The 15,647-nt window shown below is 39.3% G+C and overlaps 1 protein-coding gene across 1 annotated transcript in view; it reads right to left on the reverse strand.

Annotated features, from left to right (window-relative positions):
- The window catches only part of L3MBTL4 (L3MBTL histone methyl-lysine binding protein 4), a 331,186-nt gene that overhangs the window by 121,169 nt on the left and 194,370 nt on the right, over nt 1-15,647 (reverse strand). The window contains exon 12 of the mRNA XM_044921260.1: nt 7,660-7,833. Within this exon, the coding sequence (XP_044777195.1) occupies nt 7,660-7,833 (174 nt within the window). The remainder of the gene's footprint in view (nt 1-7,659; nt 7,834-15,647) is intronic.

The following is a 15,647-nucleotide window of genomic DNA, read 5'->3' on the forward strand; positions in this document are numbered from 1 at the left end:
ACATTTTTAAGCTAATATCTCTTATTGTCAGACTTTAAACCAGCAAACAATGGTTTTACATGGCAGTCCGTAAGAGATAAGGGAAATTTGTTTTTTCTTTGTGAGTAGACTTAGTTGTGTAAGTCTTTACAAGTTTTCCACATAAAAAGAAAAGTCCAAGACCAGATTATGTTTCTTCTAGCCACAAATGCTGACTTCTTTATAGATGCCTTGTTCAGAGCGCCATTATAAACTTGGCATAAAAATAAGTGTGCATTTTATTAAAGCTTCAGCATTTAATGTCAGGGTCCTTTAAATTTCGCTGACATGTTAACCTGTCAGGAATGCAGCCTCTTTCCCCTACAGTCAACATGACTGTATCCTAATCTATCCAGAGTGATACATGCCAACCTTGAAAGAGACATTACCACAAAATTACTGTAATATTTTTTAAAAGAGTGAGTGTATATCTGAATATCCATATGTATACATAAACACAGAAAAAGTGTAAAAGAGAACATTATTATTCACACAGGTAATCTCAGGATGCACATCAGAGTTGAGGAGTGGGGAGTGAGAAATTATGTTTTAAAAACTTCTCTATTACCTGATTTATTGCAGTGGGAATTTTATCATATTTTAACAAGCCTATAAGTTAGTTTATTTGACCAGAAAAAGTCTGGGTATTATTATTTTTTTTAATTTTAATTTTTTTTCTTTTTACTAATCTATATTTTCTAATTTTCCTATAATACACAAGAATTGCTTTAGTTATGAGAAAAAATCATGTTAAATGTCCCAATTTTACTATTTGCAATGAATGGAAAATAATTGTTTTAAAGCCAGATCAAGGATGTAGATGAGAAAAAATGCCCACTGGTGCTTGGGCAACAAAGTTTTGTTTTTCTGGTGTACAGGAACACCCATATTCCTTTTTGCACAGAACCGTGGACATTTTAGCACACACTGTTCTGCAGCATTTAATTACTAAGAGCCTGGGCCAAGGCAGGATTCCAGAAATCCAGAGATCCACAATAAATTATAAAATGCCTTGTGAGAACCAGCTCAGAGAAATATTTTTAAAGATCTTTTTAAGGCATACATTGAGCATTTTATAATGTTTTAGCAGAAGTGTAAATTTGTTTACAAACCACCAGACTATAATGGAGGTGCCAAGTCCTTTTACCCCAGCACTGTTACTGTCTACACTCCTGAGCTGATCTTGACACAACTCACTTCATTTTCAATTTGCAAAATATTCAACAGAACCACCCTGCCTTTTTTCCCTAATGGCATGGATCTACTTATGGTCTCTAGGAGGTTAAGATCGGTAATTGCTGGAAACATTGTAAGTGTTGCCCATTCACTCCCTTGTTACTTCTTCCATGGCACTTAGCCACAGTCTGCCATTTTCTCCTCATTGACAGTTTACTTTTGTTTGCTCTCCTCCATCTCCTCTACCTGACAATATGCTCCCTGCAGGGCTGGGGCAGTTGTGTTCACCGCCATATCCTTAGCACCTACCACACCATCCGGCCACAGTAGAAGCTCCACATGTATTTGCTGAATGAATAAATGTTGATGCAATGAGGGAATCAACATGCCTCCTGCCAAGTCTTCCTGCCTGACTGAGTTTAAGACCTCATCCCTCCACTTCACTAGCTTGGGCCATTTTCTTACCACCAAGGGAAAGCTTACTGAAGTCAAAGATTTTAGTCTGCTTTGTTCTAGCTCTATCACTACAGTTTGAAGTACTACTTTTCTAAGTATTTGTTCAAAGGATAAATGTTGAATGAATGAATGATTGAATATGTCCTATTTCAGGATGTGGCTACAGTCAGGATCTCAATTCTGCAAGGTTAAGTGTCATTCAGGTATTCATACCATAAACCAGTTCTATTCTGACCTAATCTTAATTCTAGAGGAGGAAGAGGTATGGAATAGTGAGCAGAGCAATGACGCAGGAGTCAGAGGGCTCCAAGTGGCCATTCATGACAGTGTCAATAGGGAACTCAATTCTTTGGCTCCGGTATCCTTATTTTTCTGTGGGCAAGAAGCAGGGCTAGACAATCTTTGAGTCCCTTCCCACTGCAAAGCCCCAGGATTGTCATACTCCACTAGAGATCCTTCAGCGTGTGCCTGGAGGTGTGGAAAAGGAGGGAGTTTGTCTGGATGGTGCTGGGTTTCCTGTCCAGCCACAACCTCTACAGAAGGTTTCCTGGGTGTCCAGGAAAATCCTGATGTTTGACCACTGCTCACATGATTAAGGGGTGTAATTGAGTTTCAGATGCAGAGGAATAGCTCAGACTAAATAAATAAAGGTCTAAATTTCTATTTTTGGTGCAAAGATGTGTTGTACATACACAACTAGAACTGGCTCAGTTGCAAGACTTTAAAATCAACAATTTTTATAAAAATGGAAAAAGGTATCAATAGTCTCTATTATGTGCCAGGAGGCTCAGTCATACTTTCTATATACCTATATTCAAGATCTAAGCCTCATACTTTATATTCATTTCACAGGTAAGGAAATTGAGTCTCTAAGACACAAACTAATGAAGATACCTGAACCAATGAACTTAGATTTACTAAGAACCTATTATAATGTGACCAGGAATGAGGAAAAAACAAAAGCATAATGAAAACTGGTTCATACCCTTTAGCAGCCTCCTGTTCTTACGAGAAAATAAGGCACACATACAACGTAAGCACTAAGGAGGCACATGTAGACACAGACACACAAGCTATTGATGTGTGGTATAGACCAAAGCACAAAGGAGTGCTAAGAACAAGGAATGGGGCTATCTTTTACTGTATCCATATCCCTGGACCTACCAAGTTCCTGGCACAGAGCGGCTGCTCAAAATCTATTTAACTTGTTGAGTGCCTACTGAGTATCAGGCATTATACTAGGTGTCAGAAATACAGAAATGTGTACGATGTGGTCTCTGACCTCAAGAAGCTCATATGGGCTGGAACTGCTGTAGAGAAAACTTTAAGGTACAGCTGAGCCTTTGAGAAGGGAGAAGATGCAGGTGGGAGTAGATAAGGAAGGAGGAATGGGAACAAAGGCACCAGCCCAGGAATAAAAACAATATTGTGGGTGATCACAGGGAGTGAGTGGGACACTGAGTAGGCTTCATCTCCCCAAGCAGAGAATTTATGTGGGAAGTTGTGAGAAAAAACACTGATGGATTAAGGAAAACCTAGGTAATGACTTGGAAGACTAATACAGGAAACAACCAACTAACACTGTTTTAATTCTGAGAATGGACCCCATAGCAGGTATTTATGGTGCAGCTAATTTGAGTAGTGGAAATAAACTAGCTGGCTTGTGGCAGCACAATTTATTATGAGGATCATTAAGGAACTATTCCCACTACACACCATTCCCTCTGATTACCATAGCTTCCTCAGCCATTTTTATTATCAGTATAGGCCTTAGGGAAGTGCATAAAATTTATAATATGGAAGGCATTAGGGGAAAAAGGAGATTTACTAGGCATTTTCTTAGATTTTCTTTCTTTTTCTTTTCTTCTTTTTTGAGAGAAAGAGAGACAGCGTGGGGGAGGAGCAGAGGAAGAGAGAGAATCTTAAGCAGGCTTCATGCTCAGCAGCACGGAGCCTAATGTGGGGCTCGATCTCATGACCCTGAGATCATGACCCGAGCCAAAATCAAGAGTCAGATGCTTAACTGACTGAGTCACCGAGATGTCCCTCTTAGATTTTCTTAACAGCAATGAATGAGTATGAATACGACTGAATATTAACAATGGGGTTCTACCGATTGTGTGAATTAGAATATGTTAAGCACTGCTTTGGGGAAGCAAAAGAAGATATTAAAGAATACTTAGGTGGCTGCAAATGCCTGAAAAAATGCTCCACTCAGACCCAGGGAAGCTGGCTAACAAATAATATGGAGGGAGGGGACAGTTGCATTTCAAAGTAATTTCTTTATGATGAAATTGTTTTAATGAGTATAATTTTATTCCCATGTTGCAGAGAGAAACCTTTAATCTATTAAAATAAAATGTGTTCAAGAAAGAAGATTTTGTATAACATATAGTATAAATAAAAACAAATGGTTTTGGGAAATCATGGTAAGTTTCTTCCCCTCCAAATAGTTCTGTTTTCACAAAACAAGAAATAAATGCATCACAAGATGACCCTGAGAATCATAGATGCAGTAGAAAGTCATCTAGACATAAATTCAGCCAGACCGTTCAAACATTAAGCTGACATCCCTTGGCTAGTCTAATGTAGTGGAAATGTGTATAAGATTTGGAATCAGGCAGTTCTAGACCCAAATCCTAACTTTCCTACTAATCGTCTGTGTGATCCTGCAAACTCTGCCCAACATCTCTGAACCTGCAGGTGTCTACATTATAAAATCAGAATAAGAATACTTACCACACATAAGGTTGTTGTGAGGATAAAATGAAATTAACACAGTGATGTATGCAGACTGTTTAGCACAGTGCTTTGTGGCCCAAAGTAAGTGTGTGATATTAATATTAGATAGCTATTATTACTGATACTTCTAGTGTTACTATTATTAGTTTACTGAAACAGGAATATGCTGGATGGAATCAGAACACCTATATTTGGGTCCCAAATCAGTTACTACTAAGGATCTCAACTTCCTCACTTATTAATGGCAATACTATGCTGACAATAATATCTGTTTTGCCTAAGTTATAAGACTATGGGAAGCTCCAAAGGTAATGTATGTGCAAACAGTGCAATAAACTGTCAAATTAAAAATATCCCCTAGAGTACATACCTAAATGAAAGAAACTCAAGTATAAGGTCATTTGCCTGTACATAATGCACCAGGAATGTAATACTACTCCACTCTATTAGCATAAAGGGAAAACGATAGTCTGTCAGAAATGATGACCTTCTGTGAGACTGGCTCTTTAAAGCTGTGTTAACATGGAATATTACTGCTATGAATGTGAATCTTGTAAACATCTAGTAGTATATGGTCTACTCAACTTTAAAACTTGACCCTCTATTCAGAAAATGTGAACATAATCAGATGATTTACTAATAATAACCCCCTCTACCAAGATTAATATAAAAACAAACATACTTTTAAAAATAATCACAAAACTGGGATGCAGTTAGGGAAAAGACAAAATTCCCTAAATTTTTGGGCAGCATCTAACTGATTTGGGAAGAATGTCAAGAGTTAATTTTACATTTTGCACTTGAATTGTCAGAAGTCCGGATATTCTAAGGTGACAAGTGTTCCTGGTATAAGCAATTACAGAAGGCCTGTCCAGAGCTCAGTGATGGATTGGTGAATGGCTGGCTGCATGGATGGGAGGAGGGATGGAATCTGTAACTCTAATTTTCTCTAATTTAACCCCCATGCCTATCCTTGGACATGAGCCAGGTAAAAATCATTCTCAACAGGTAGAAGAAGAGATAGAATTTAAATAGTCTCCACCTATATCTGCTACCTTGTGATTTTTAAGAGTAAAGATTTAAGTTAGGGAAAAGTCAGCCCCAGGAAACCACTACAAGTAAACTGTAAAGAGAATTAAAATATATTTTCTCTGCTCATAATCAGCCTTACTTATGATTCCTTGATGATTTCCTGGCTTTTTTTTTTTTCCACCACTCTGGAATTCTAGACCATGAGCAGGATGTCACAGAGATGGGGGTAGAATCAAAGTGGGCACTCCAGCGAATACTAAGCAAACATTGTCATGAGGGCTGGTTAAATGAAAAAAAGTGGGCTGGGACTGGAGTGCAAGGAGGGCTTTGGTCTTGAGACTGGAAAACAAAAGAAGGCTTAAGAATTCAAGATGTGCACAGTTTGACTCTCCTCCCCTTGCCCAGTTCCTTATACAGCACTGGGCGTACATGAAATAGGATTCCACAGGATAGGGTCATGTGTGATTTTTCTGCTTGGTTATCAACTAACATTCTCTACTTCTTCTTTCTATCTGTAGCAATTATGCTTGTCTGGTCTATTCCAGTGTAAATCCCCTTCAAAATGGTAAAGCATATAATAATATATTGAAAAGAGTTAAGTTCCTAAGAGGAGTTCAAGAGAGGAGAGGCCATATATCTATGTTTGCTGAAAAGAAAAGCTTAGCTAGCCTCAGAGAATGTGGCAGTTTAACAGTTTTTTTAAAAGCGGTTCAAAGATCTGTTTTGTCTCCCCGACTTTTGACATTGAGGACGAACGTCTAAAATGTTTACAAGAGAAACTGACTAAATTTTTATTTGGAAAATAAAAAGGTAACAGAACAAAAAAGAATATGAGCAAAAGGATGTACTGGTCTCAATAATTCTGGGATAAATAAATACCATTCCTTGGAAAACAGTTTTAAAAAAAGCAAAGGAAAAAATTCTCCCTCCACTGGGACATGGAAAGGACACCGGAGCCCCTCAACTACTTAGACTTGTAAACAGTGTGGGCGGGAAAAAAGCAGTAAAGAACAGCAAGACCCTATGAAGTTTCAACAAGAGAAGTGGGTATATAACAAATAAAAAATGCAAGATACAGCTACAAAAATAGACATGCATATCCATAGGAAATAAACGGTGCAGTAGAGCTAATCTGCACAGTGGTGTGCGGAGAGATCAAAACCAAAATCAGCTACTCAACAAGAAGGAAACGTCACCCAAATACGTTATACCAACATTTGCTTGAAAAAGAACAAAACCCACCCTTTGCACCAAACTCTCCCGATGGACAGGTGTCTCCTTGGGAGGGAGGTAGCAGCCTCGCTGGGACTGAAGGCATAAACGGGCAGAAAGTTGTTCCATTGGGAGCTGGGGCTCCCACATGATGAGAGGCGCATGCCTCTTCCTTCCATATGGTGCTGAATGAACAGAGCAAGGCTCTGGGGAGAAACAACAGCCCCCCTCAAGTAGCCGCTCCTTCAAAGCTCACACAGGGAGGGTCTACTGTCTCTCAAGGGCTTGAACAGGAGTGCCTCCTTCCTGCAGTGGGGTCTGAGAAACACTCACTCCTTGCTTCTCTGACCAGCCTTTCTTGGCTCCTTGTCTGTCTGGTCTCCAATTACTTACTGAGTGTCAGATTTTTCTATGTTTATAATTCCTGGCATAGGTTAAAACATATCAAATAAGGTTGCATTTGCAGCTCCCTAGAAAATGGTAACATGTAAATGAAAATTGGAAATTGATGTTTCAAGGGTAAGTTTGCATTTAAGAACAAAAGGATAATGTGTTACCAATGAATCAACATGGAAACTGTTCCCAGTAAGAAGAAATCGTATGGGAGGTGCATCTGGACTAACAAGGACAAGACAGATACAAGGCAGGACAGGAAATCCTGGTAGGATGGAGTAGATGCAAATACTCCACGTCCTAAAGAGAGCCCATCTCTGAATAAAGATGTTTTCAAGGCAAAAGGGAATCTTAGGGAATTTTAAAAATGAGATGCACTTTCTTATCACTCACATGTAATATGTACATTTAGAAAGAAATGAATCCAAATTTTTGAGAACGAAGACATAAAAAGTGCTTTTTAAATGAACATCAAGCCTTAGATGAATTCCATGAGCCAGTGAATGTAATAATATACAAAACCAAACACAACTATTTCAAAGAAATATAAGGAACTGTGTATTACTATTAAAAATGTTGTTCTTTTACTATTCTCCATGGTTTACTTTAAATTTTCAAAAAGGTCCTTACCTAGGCTGACTGTTCACCTTTTCATGTTTTCCGTTGAAGTTCAAACTGCAGAGGTTCTTCGATTTCAAATGCGAAGAGTCGGATTCCAAATTTGCCTGTGTTTGTTCTCTCAGACGATCATGAAGTGTTGCCTCCTTTTTCAAGTTCATGTCTGAATATGGGCAGCCAAAAGCACTGGTTTGTATAAAAATGAGGGCACAGTTGTCAGTTTATAGCAATAAATCAGGAACCCAACGTCACTGGGCCAGACTTACATCCAAATTTTAATGACTGAAGGGAGGCCTTCTTCTTTCACTGAGTACACCCTAATAAGCTTCTTCTCCTCTTGCCCTCTGAATAAACCTCACGTCCCAGACCACAGACACTGGTCAGCAGAGTGTGATAGGTGGAGTCATCAGCACATATAGTTTTTACAACTTTGAAAACTTACACATCTAAGAATAACGTAATGATGTTCTTCAGGTACAGCAATGGAAATGTTATATAAACACTTGATTCAAAGTTTGTATCCTCTGATATTTATGCCCTGATTTGACCACCTACATCACAAAATACTATGGGTCATGAAAACTGTTCACCAGTATCAGAGAATATTATGCTTTTCTTCCTTAACATTCATGTATCCAGAAATCCTGTATCTGTATTTCTGCTTAATCCTCCTGAAACCTGCTAGGAAGTGTTGTGTTGGAATGTGAAGGAACACCTGAGATGAAAAAGGAGAGGGCACAGTGAAGGCTGAGTCCCCAGTCTTGGGATGTGGTTTGGAGCCTAACTGGCAAGGATCTACCAGGACCCAGGATCTGATTCTTTCTACAGACTAATGGGTAGTCTCTGTCAGATTTCTGTGCCCACAGCCCTGTCTCCAAAGAAGCCCCAAACTTGTGCTGCTTAGGAGTGAGGCAGCCACTATCAGGGAAAGCCCAGGGGTGACAGGTCACCTGCAGGCAACTCCGGGGGAAGGCATTTCATACTCAAGCTTCTGTTTCTCTCCAGTTAAATGGGAAAATCAGACCCGATCCTAACACACACACACATACATCCCAACATGGCAGTTGCTACTATTATCATAGTGCTATTATAATCTCCATCTAGGGAAGCACATAGTCAAATGCATCAATATCTAGGCAGTTTGGTCTTTTTGAGGAATTTGCTTCCAATTTACTATACATTTGCTGATGTATGACACATAATAAATTCTTTTTCGATGGATGAATATTTTCTTTTGTTATGTTAATGGCATGATAAAATCAGGGACCAATGCAGTTTTTCCTCTATTTTCAAGCAGATGGAGTTTTCCAAGGAGAGCCCATAAACAATCTAACCCCAGAAAGCCTTTAGTACCAACCTATACCTAGAATTGATCTTCTGGATGACACCAGCCTGACCCAACAAGCCAGAGTGAATCTGAACGAACAATAGGGATGATCAGCAGCCTTTGCTACAGACAAGGGAGTCCTCTCTACATGCATGTTCTACAATTTGTAATACTTGGCGTTGATTTATTGGCTTATTCAGTTATTGATTCAATAATCCATTAACTGAGCATCTGCTACATCATAGGCATTTGAGAGACTATAAACCCAGTGAAGGAGTTAAGACATATTTATACATAAATATAATTTATAATAAGAACAAAAAAGCTATCTCTACTGAGTGTGTACTATAGGTCCATTAAAACTCAAGGCTTTTTACCTATATTATTTCTAATATTTATTACTAAATACCCAAAGATGGTATTAATATATTTATTGTGTGGGTAAGAAAACAGTCACACACAGGATAAGCAACTATCCCCAAGTTGCTTGGCACTTTCTTGAGAAGCCTCAAAATAGATCACTTAATTACTAGCACCAACCAATCAGGTGGGTAGAAGAGGGACAAGGTTTTTAACATCATCAAAAGAAGAAACATGAGAGAGAAGTGTGGTATAAGTCTTGTGCGAAGAGAAGCTGAGGCAGGTGTTTACAGGGTAGAGCAGTACTGTTTCCTGTGACTAATGGCTAGGGGAAATCTGTCAGCCTATGCTAGAGTCCTGTGTGAGAAGCAAAGATGTGATCAAGTATGGTTTCCAATAACAATGCAGCAGGAGTGATCTGTTTAAGCTGCAGCATACGAGATCTAAGGGAAATTTAAGAAAGAACTCTTCTGCAGATAAAAGTTGAAAGGCATAAGACTATCCTAAGGGAAACTGGGAAATGTTTATTTCAAGCACAAGTGAGTTTTCATTAAGATACTATTACTAAGAAAAACTTTGCTATCCATCTAACATACTGTCAAATTGAGACTTTTAAATGATTTGCTACAGTCATGAATTTTCTTTATTTCATATCATTCCCCCCAACATGATTTGTGTTGCATGGCACTGATGCTCTCTTCCCAAGCCTTATTTGTCCAGCACTGTAGACGGCTGCCACAGACCCTCTTGTTCAGGACTTGCTTCAGTGGAGAGAAATTTGGGTTCCCTCAACCTTCATTCATCAATCAGTCCCTCTAGTCATTCAGTCACTTGTTTGTTACTTCTTCATTCCATTCTAGCCCCTCTGTGTCTCCAGCACTGAGAAATGGAACACCCCAAGCATCACTAGAGTGGAGCACCTCCTGATTCCACAAGGCAAGCCCGGTGAGAACACATCTCCAGGTTACACAGCTCGGAATGATGGCAATTAAAAACACTAGTTTTGGGACGCCTGGGTGGCTCAGTCGGTTGAGCGTCTGCCTTCGGCTCAGGTCATGACCCCAGGGTCCTGGGATTGAGTCGTTCATTGGGCTCCCTGCTAAGTGGGGAGCCTGCTTCTCCCTCTCCCTCTCCCCCTGCTTGTGCTCTCTCTCTCTCTCTGACAAATAAATAAAATCTTTAAATAAAATAAAATAAAAATACTAGTTTTGCTTTTCAGAATATTTAAGCATAATGTTAACATCTGAGGATAAACAGAAAAGTAAAGGTAAATTTTATCAGTATACATATTTTTTCTTTAAGAGCAGCACTCCTGACTGCCTTCGAGCTGCAACCGGGGGAGGGCTGGCCCCAGCAGCACCTGGCAGCTGAGGCTAAATTGCTGTTTTTTGTGTCCAGCCTAGGACGGCTGTCTGCCTCTGCATTTTCCTCCTTCCTTTTGTGCACAGGTTGGTGAGTTTCCCCACGTTCCCAGGACCAATCCTGATCTGGGGCCAAAGATAATTTGTTAAACCCAGCTGTTCATTCTAGGGTTCAAAGGTCCACACCTGAAGCAGTGCCCAGTGCTGATACCTGTGCTCATGCCTTGTTGTTCATGAGTCTAGGCGGCCTCATGGGCTCCGGGTCTCCTAGAGAGGGCATATGCCTTAGTCCTTGCTCCTAAATGCCTCATCTGCTGCCACAGCTAGAATTCAGGGGCCCTGCTGGGACAGAAGCCCTATGTTCCCATTTTTTTCTTGGCCCCTTCCCAGGACAGGATTTCTGCCTCCCAATCCCAACCCAGGAGCAAGGGTCCACTTTGCAGATACCATCTGGCTAGTCCTTCATGTGCTTCTCACCCTGAATTACTCTCTATTACTGTGCTTTGCTCTCTAATTGGGATCCCTACCTGCATCATGGTTTCTCCCATCTGGCCCTGATTCTGAGTCTAGATGATGACTACTGATCACCAAACCCCCTTGACTCCGGTTCTGCTCGTTCTACTAGATTATCATCTTGTATCAACACTGTGTTCATCTTCTCATACCCAAGCTGCAAATTTGGTTCCTGCTTCTCTTTGACTACCCTGTTCTGCTGAAAATGATGGGCCATGCTCTGTCAAATCCTGGGCGGTGGCCAGTTTGGGCCAAAAGGTTATAACTGAGTTGTCACGACTTACGTAATGGTAGCTTCCCAACCAGTGTCCAGCTGCAGCCTCAGGGCAGCCAGGAGGGGCCTGGGGAGCCAGAGTCCCAGGTCAGTCCTTCTAGCCTTGAGCAGCCTCCTCCAGGCTCTAAATCCCTTCTCGTTCCCAAGTGCTGATTATCATTTTCTCTCTCTGTGTGACATGACATGAAAATGTTGGGAAGCATGACAAATTTCAGCAAAATAGCAAAGATGAAATAGTCCCTTCCATGCTGTACTCCCAAACAAATAAAAACCAACAACACAGAGGTCAGCAGTATTTCAGGAAGAGTGTCAAGTTGCTGACAACCTTTCTCCTGATCCTGAAAAGCGAAGTTGCCAGAAACAGACAGTAGCTCCCAGGAGGAGCCCTGCTCTAGGAATATGCCCTCAGCTAGCCCACCAACTAGAGATAGTTCTTCTCTAATGCAACTAACGTACCCCTCGACGAGGCCTATTGCGCTTTAGATTTTAGTCTCAATTATTTAACTAGCCAACTACATACTCTTTTCCTTCTATGACCTAGAAAAGATGACAAAGAAGAATCATATCTGAGCTGGGAGATTAGATTCTAAGTCTCTTCATCTATCTTCAAAAGACGAAGATTTACTTGTGGGAGTGGGTGGAGGCCTCCTGTTTGGAAGCATTCATGGAAGAGATGGTCTGAGGGGTCTGCCTCCCCAGAACAACAGGCAGCAGGGATGCTCAGGAAGGCCACCTCTGTCAGATCCTGTGAGAGGCCACGGGGATGGTGCAGACAAAGGGGGGTCAGCAAGGAAATGGGAAGGAGCTAGAAAATTAAATGCTGCCTGCCTTGCGATTCGACCTTGGGCCCCGAGGAGCCACGAGCCATCCTGTGGCAGGTGCCTGGGCATCACACGGGTCACATATGAAGAGCAGCACCCCCACCCCACCCCCCACCCCCCCACACTGTTTCCCAGTCGACTCAACATGGTTTGTTCTCACTGTCATTTGACTTTATGAAAATAAGCTACTCCTTTTCAGTCTTTAATACATGGGTAGTCGAAACTTGCACAGTGTAAGAATGCGAAATATCTTTTTTCCTTAAGAAAATACTGGTATTTTGGCCAAATGGTGCTGAAAGACATGATAAATACTGAAAGGCAGTTTGCTGAAATTATGGAATACCTCTAATAGTCTCTACAGAAACTTTTCAAAGCTAACATGACTTAAATTGTTGATGATTTTGCTTCTATGAGGATGAAGAACAAGCACAAATACTCAGGATGTTCATCACTACTGCTGACCAAATAAAATTAAGTAATGTTCTCAATGAGAGAAAAAAAAAGGAGCAAGTACAAATGATACATGTTGGAATACAGACCAGGAAGAAAGAAACATCACAGTTTAATATCTACTGAGGATGTAACACAATTTCTATTATATTGTTCTCAAACACAGAGATGGGCAAAAACCAACTGGTATAGATGTAAGATTCTAAGGTCTTGGGGCTAATTTTCTTCAAATTCAGGTGGTTTTAAAATGAAGGTGCCCCCCCCAAAATAAAGTAAAATAAAATGAAGTTGCCCAAGACAAATTATGGGTAAATTTTCTCTGATTCTGACTAGTTTTTGCCCAGAAAATAGCTGATACCATCACTTAACTGTCATTAAAAGTATTAGAAAATTGAATGCACATAGTAAGCAAAAAGTATAAATATTAAAAACAAAAGTTTTATAAGTAGAGTTAAAAGAAATTGACAGCTACAGAACTCAGAGTTCAAAAGGTTGGACAAAATAAATTTGGTTCTAAAAACACATTTCTGTGGGGGTAATGCAGCCCATGAAGTCATGCTAGATATTATGAACTTGCTAAAATGGGCAGTTAGGAAGTTGAAAGAGAACTACTACACCCATGGAGCAATGTAATTGGTTTAGTAGAGTGCCAAGAAGCACAGGTTTAAGAATCAGAGGAAACTGGATTAAAGCTTTCAGCTCCAGAACCTCGGGCAAGCTATTCAATCTCTCTGTTTTTCACTTCTTCATCAAAAAATGGTGATGACACCTTTCTTATAGGGATTTTTGTGAAAACCAAATGAGACAAATCAAGCGAGGTCCTGGTATCATGACTAGCAGAAATTAAATGCTCATGAATTTTTAATTTTAAAAAGGTCTATTCTGATGCGAAATATAATACTAATGATCCTATTTACTGTGGTTATTACATTTTCAGTTCTGTAATTTTTATTTGGTTCTTCATTGCTTAAAGCAACTTTATTGAGGTATGACTGACACATAAAAAGCTGTACTTATTTAATGTATACAACATGAGATGTTTGGGATAAGTACATACCTGTGAAACCATCACCACCAACAAGGTCATAAATATACGCATCACCTTTAAAACTCCTCCTGCCACCTTTAGTATTTTTTTAATTTTTAGTGGTAGGAACATTTAATGTAAGATCTACTCTGTTAGAAAATTTTAAGTGTACATAACAGTATTAGCTATAGGTACTGTGCTTTATAGTAGATCTGCAGTATTGATCTTGCATAACTGAAACTTTGTAACTTTTAACCTGTCACCTCTCCTTTTCCCCCACTCCCCAACCTCTAGCATCCACCATTCTACTCTCTGCTTTTAGGAGTCTATTTTAGATTCCACATAAAAGTGATATTATACCATATTTATCTGGCTTATTTCACTTAGTATAATGACCTCCAGGTCCATTCATGTTATAAATGGCAGACTAATTTTCTGTTGTACGTACATGTCATTTTTTCAATCCATTCATCCACTGATGGACACTCAGGTTGTTTCCATAACCTGGCTATTGCAAATAATGCTGTAATGAACAAGGGAGGGCAGGTATCTCTGATTCTGATTTCAATTCCTTTGGATATACACCTGAAGTGAGATTGCTGAGTAATATGGTAGGACTATTTTGAATTTTTTGAGTAAATTCCATACCATTTTCTAGAGTGGCTGCACCATTTTACATTTCCACAACAATGTACAAGGATTCCCATTTCTCATCCTCACCAATACTTGTTATCTTTTTATTTTTATTATAGTCATCCTTACTGGTGTGAGGTGATATCTCATTGCAGTTTTAATTTGCATTTCTCTGATGATGAGTGATGTTGAGCACGTTTTCATGTACCCGTTGGCCTTCTGTGTGTCCTCTTTGGAGAAATGTCTACTCAGGTCCTTTGTTCATTTTTAAATTGGGTTATTTATGTTTTCTTTGTGATTAAGTTGTATGCATTCCTTACATATTTTGGATATTAACCCCTTATCAGATATGTATGGTTTGCAAATACTTTCTCCTATGAAAGCTGTCTTTTCATTTATTTGTGGTTTCCTTTGCTGCACAGAAGCTATTTGGTTTGGTGTAATCCCATTTGCTTATTTTTGTTTTTGTTGCTTGTGTTATTAGTATCACATCCAAAAGATCATTGCCAAGACAAATGTCAAGTAATTTTTTACCTATGTTTTCTTCTAGGAATTTTAAAGTTTCAGGTCTTACAGGTAAGTTTCTAACTCATTTTGAGTTGATTTTTGTGTATGGCATAAGAGTCCAGGTTCATTCTGCATGTGGATATCCAATTTTCCCAATGCCATTTATTGAAGAGACTATCGTTTCTCTATTGTGTACTCTTGGCACCCCTGTCAAAGATCAGCTGACCATATATATGTGGGTTTATTTCTGGGCTCTATTTTGTTCCATTACTCTTATGTGTCTGCTTTTATGCCAGTGGCATACTGTTTTGATTCTATGTTTTATTATATTATAGTATAATTTGAAGTCAGGAAGAGTGTACTGCCTACAGCTTTGTTATTCTTGCTCAGGACTGCTTTGGCTACTCAGGGTCTTTTTTTGATTCCATATGAAGTTTAGGGCTGTTTTTTTTCTATGTCTTTGAAAAATGACATTGGAATTTTGATAGGGATTGCACTGAATTTGTAGATAGCTTTGGGCAGTATGGATATTCTAACAATATTAATTCTTCCAATCCATGAACATGGGATATCTTTCCATTTATTTATACCTTCTTTAATTCCTTTAATCAGTGTTTTATCATTTGCATTGTACATATCTTTCACCTCCGTGGTTAAATTTATCCCTAAATACCTTCATTTTTTGATGTTGTTATGACGTTTTCTTAATTCCTTTTTCAGATAGTTC

This window comes from Neomonachus schauinslandi, chromosome 14 (assembly GCF_002201575.2).
Source record: "Neomonachus schauinslandi chromosome 14, ASM220157v2, whole genome shotgun sequence".
Lineage (NCBI taxonomy): Eukaryota > Metazoa > Chordata > Mammalia > Carnivora > Phocidae > Neomonachus > Neomonachus schauinslandi.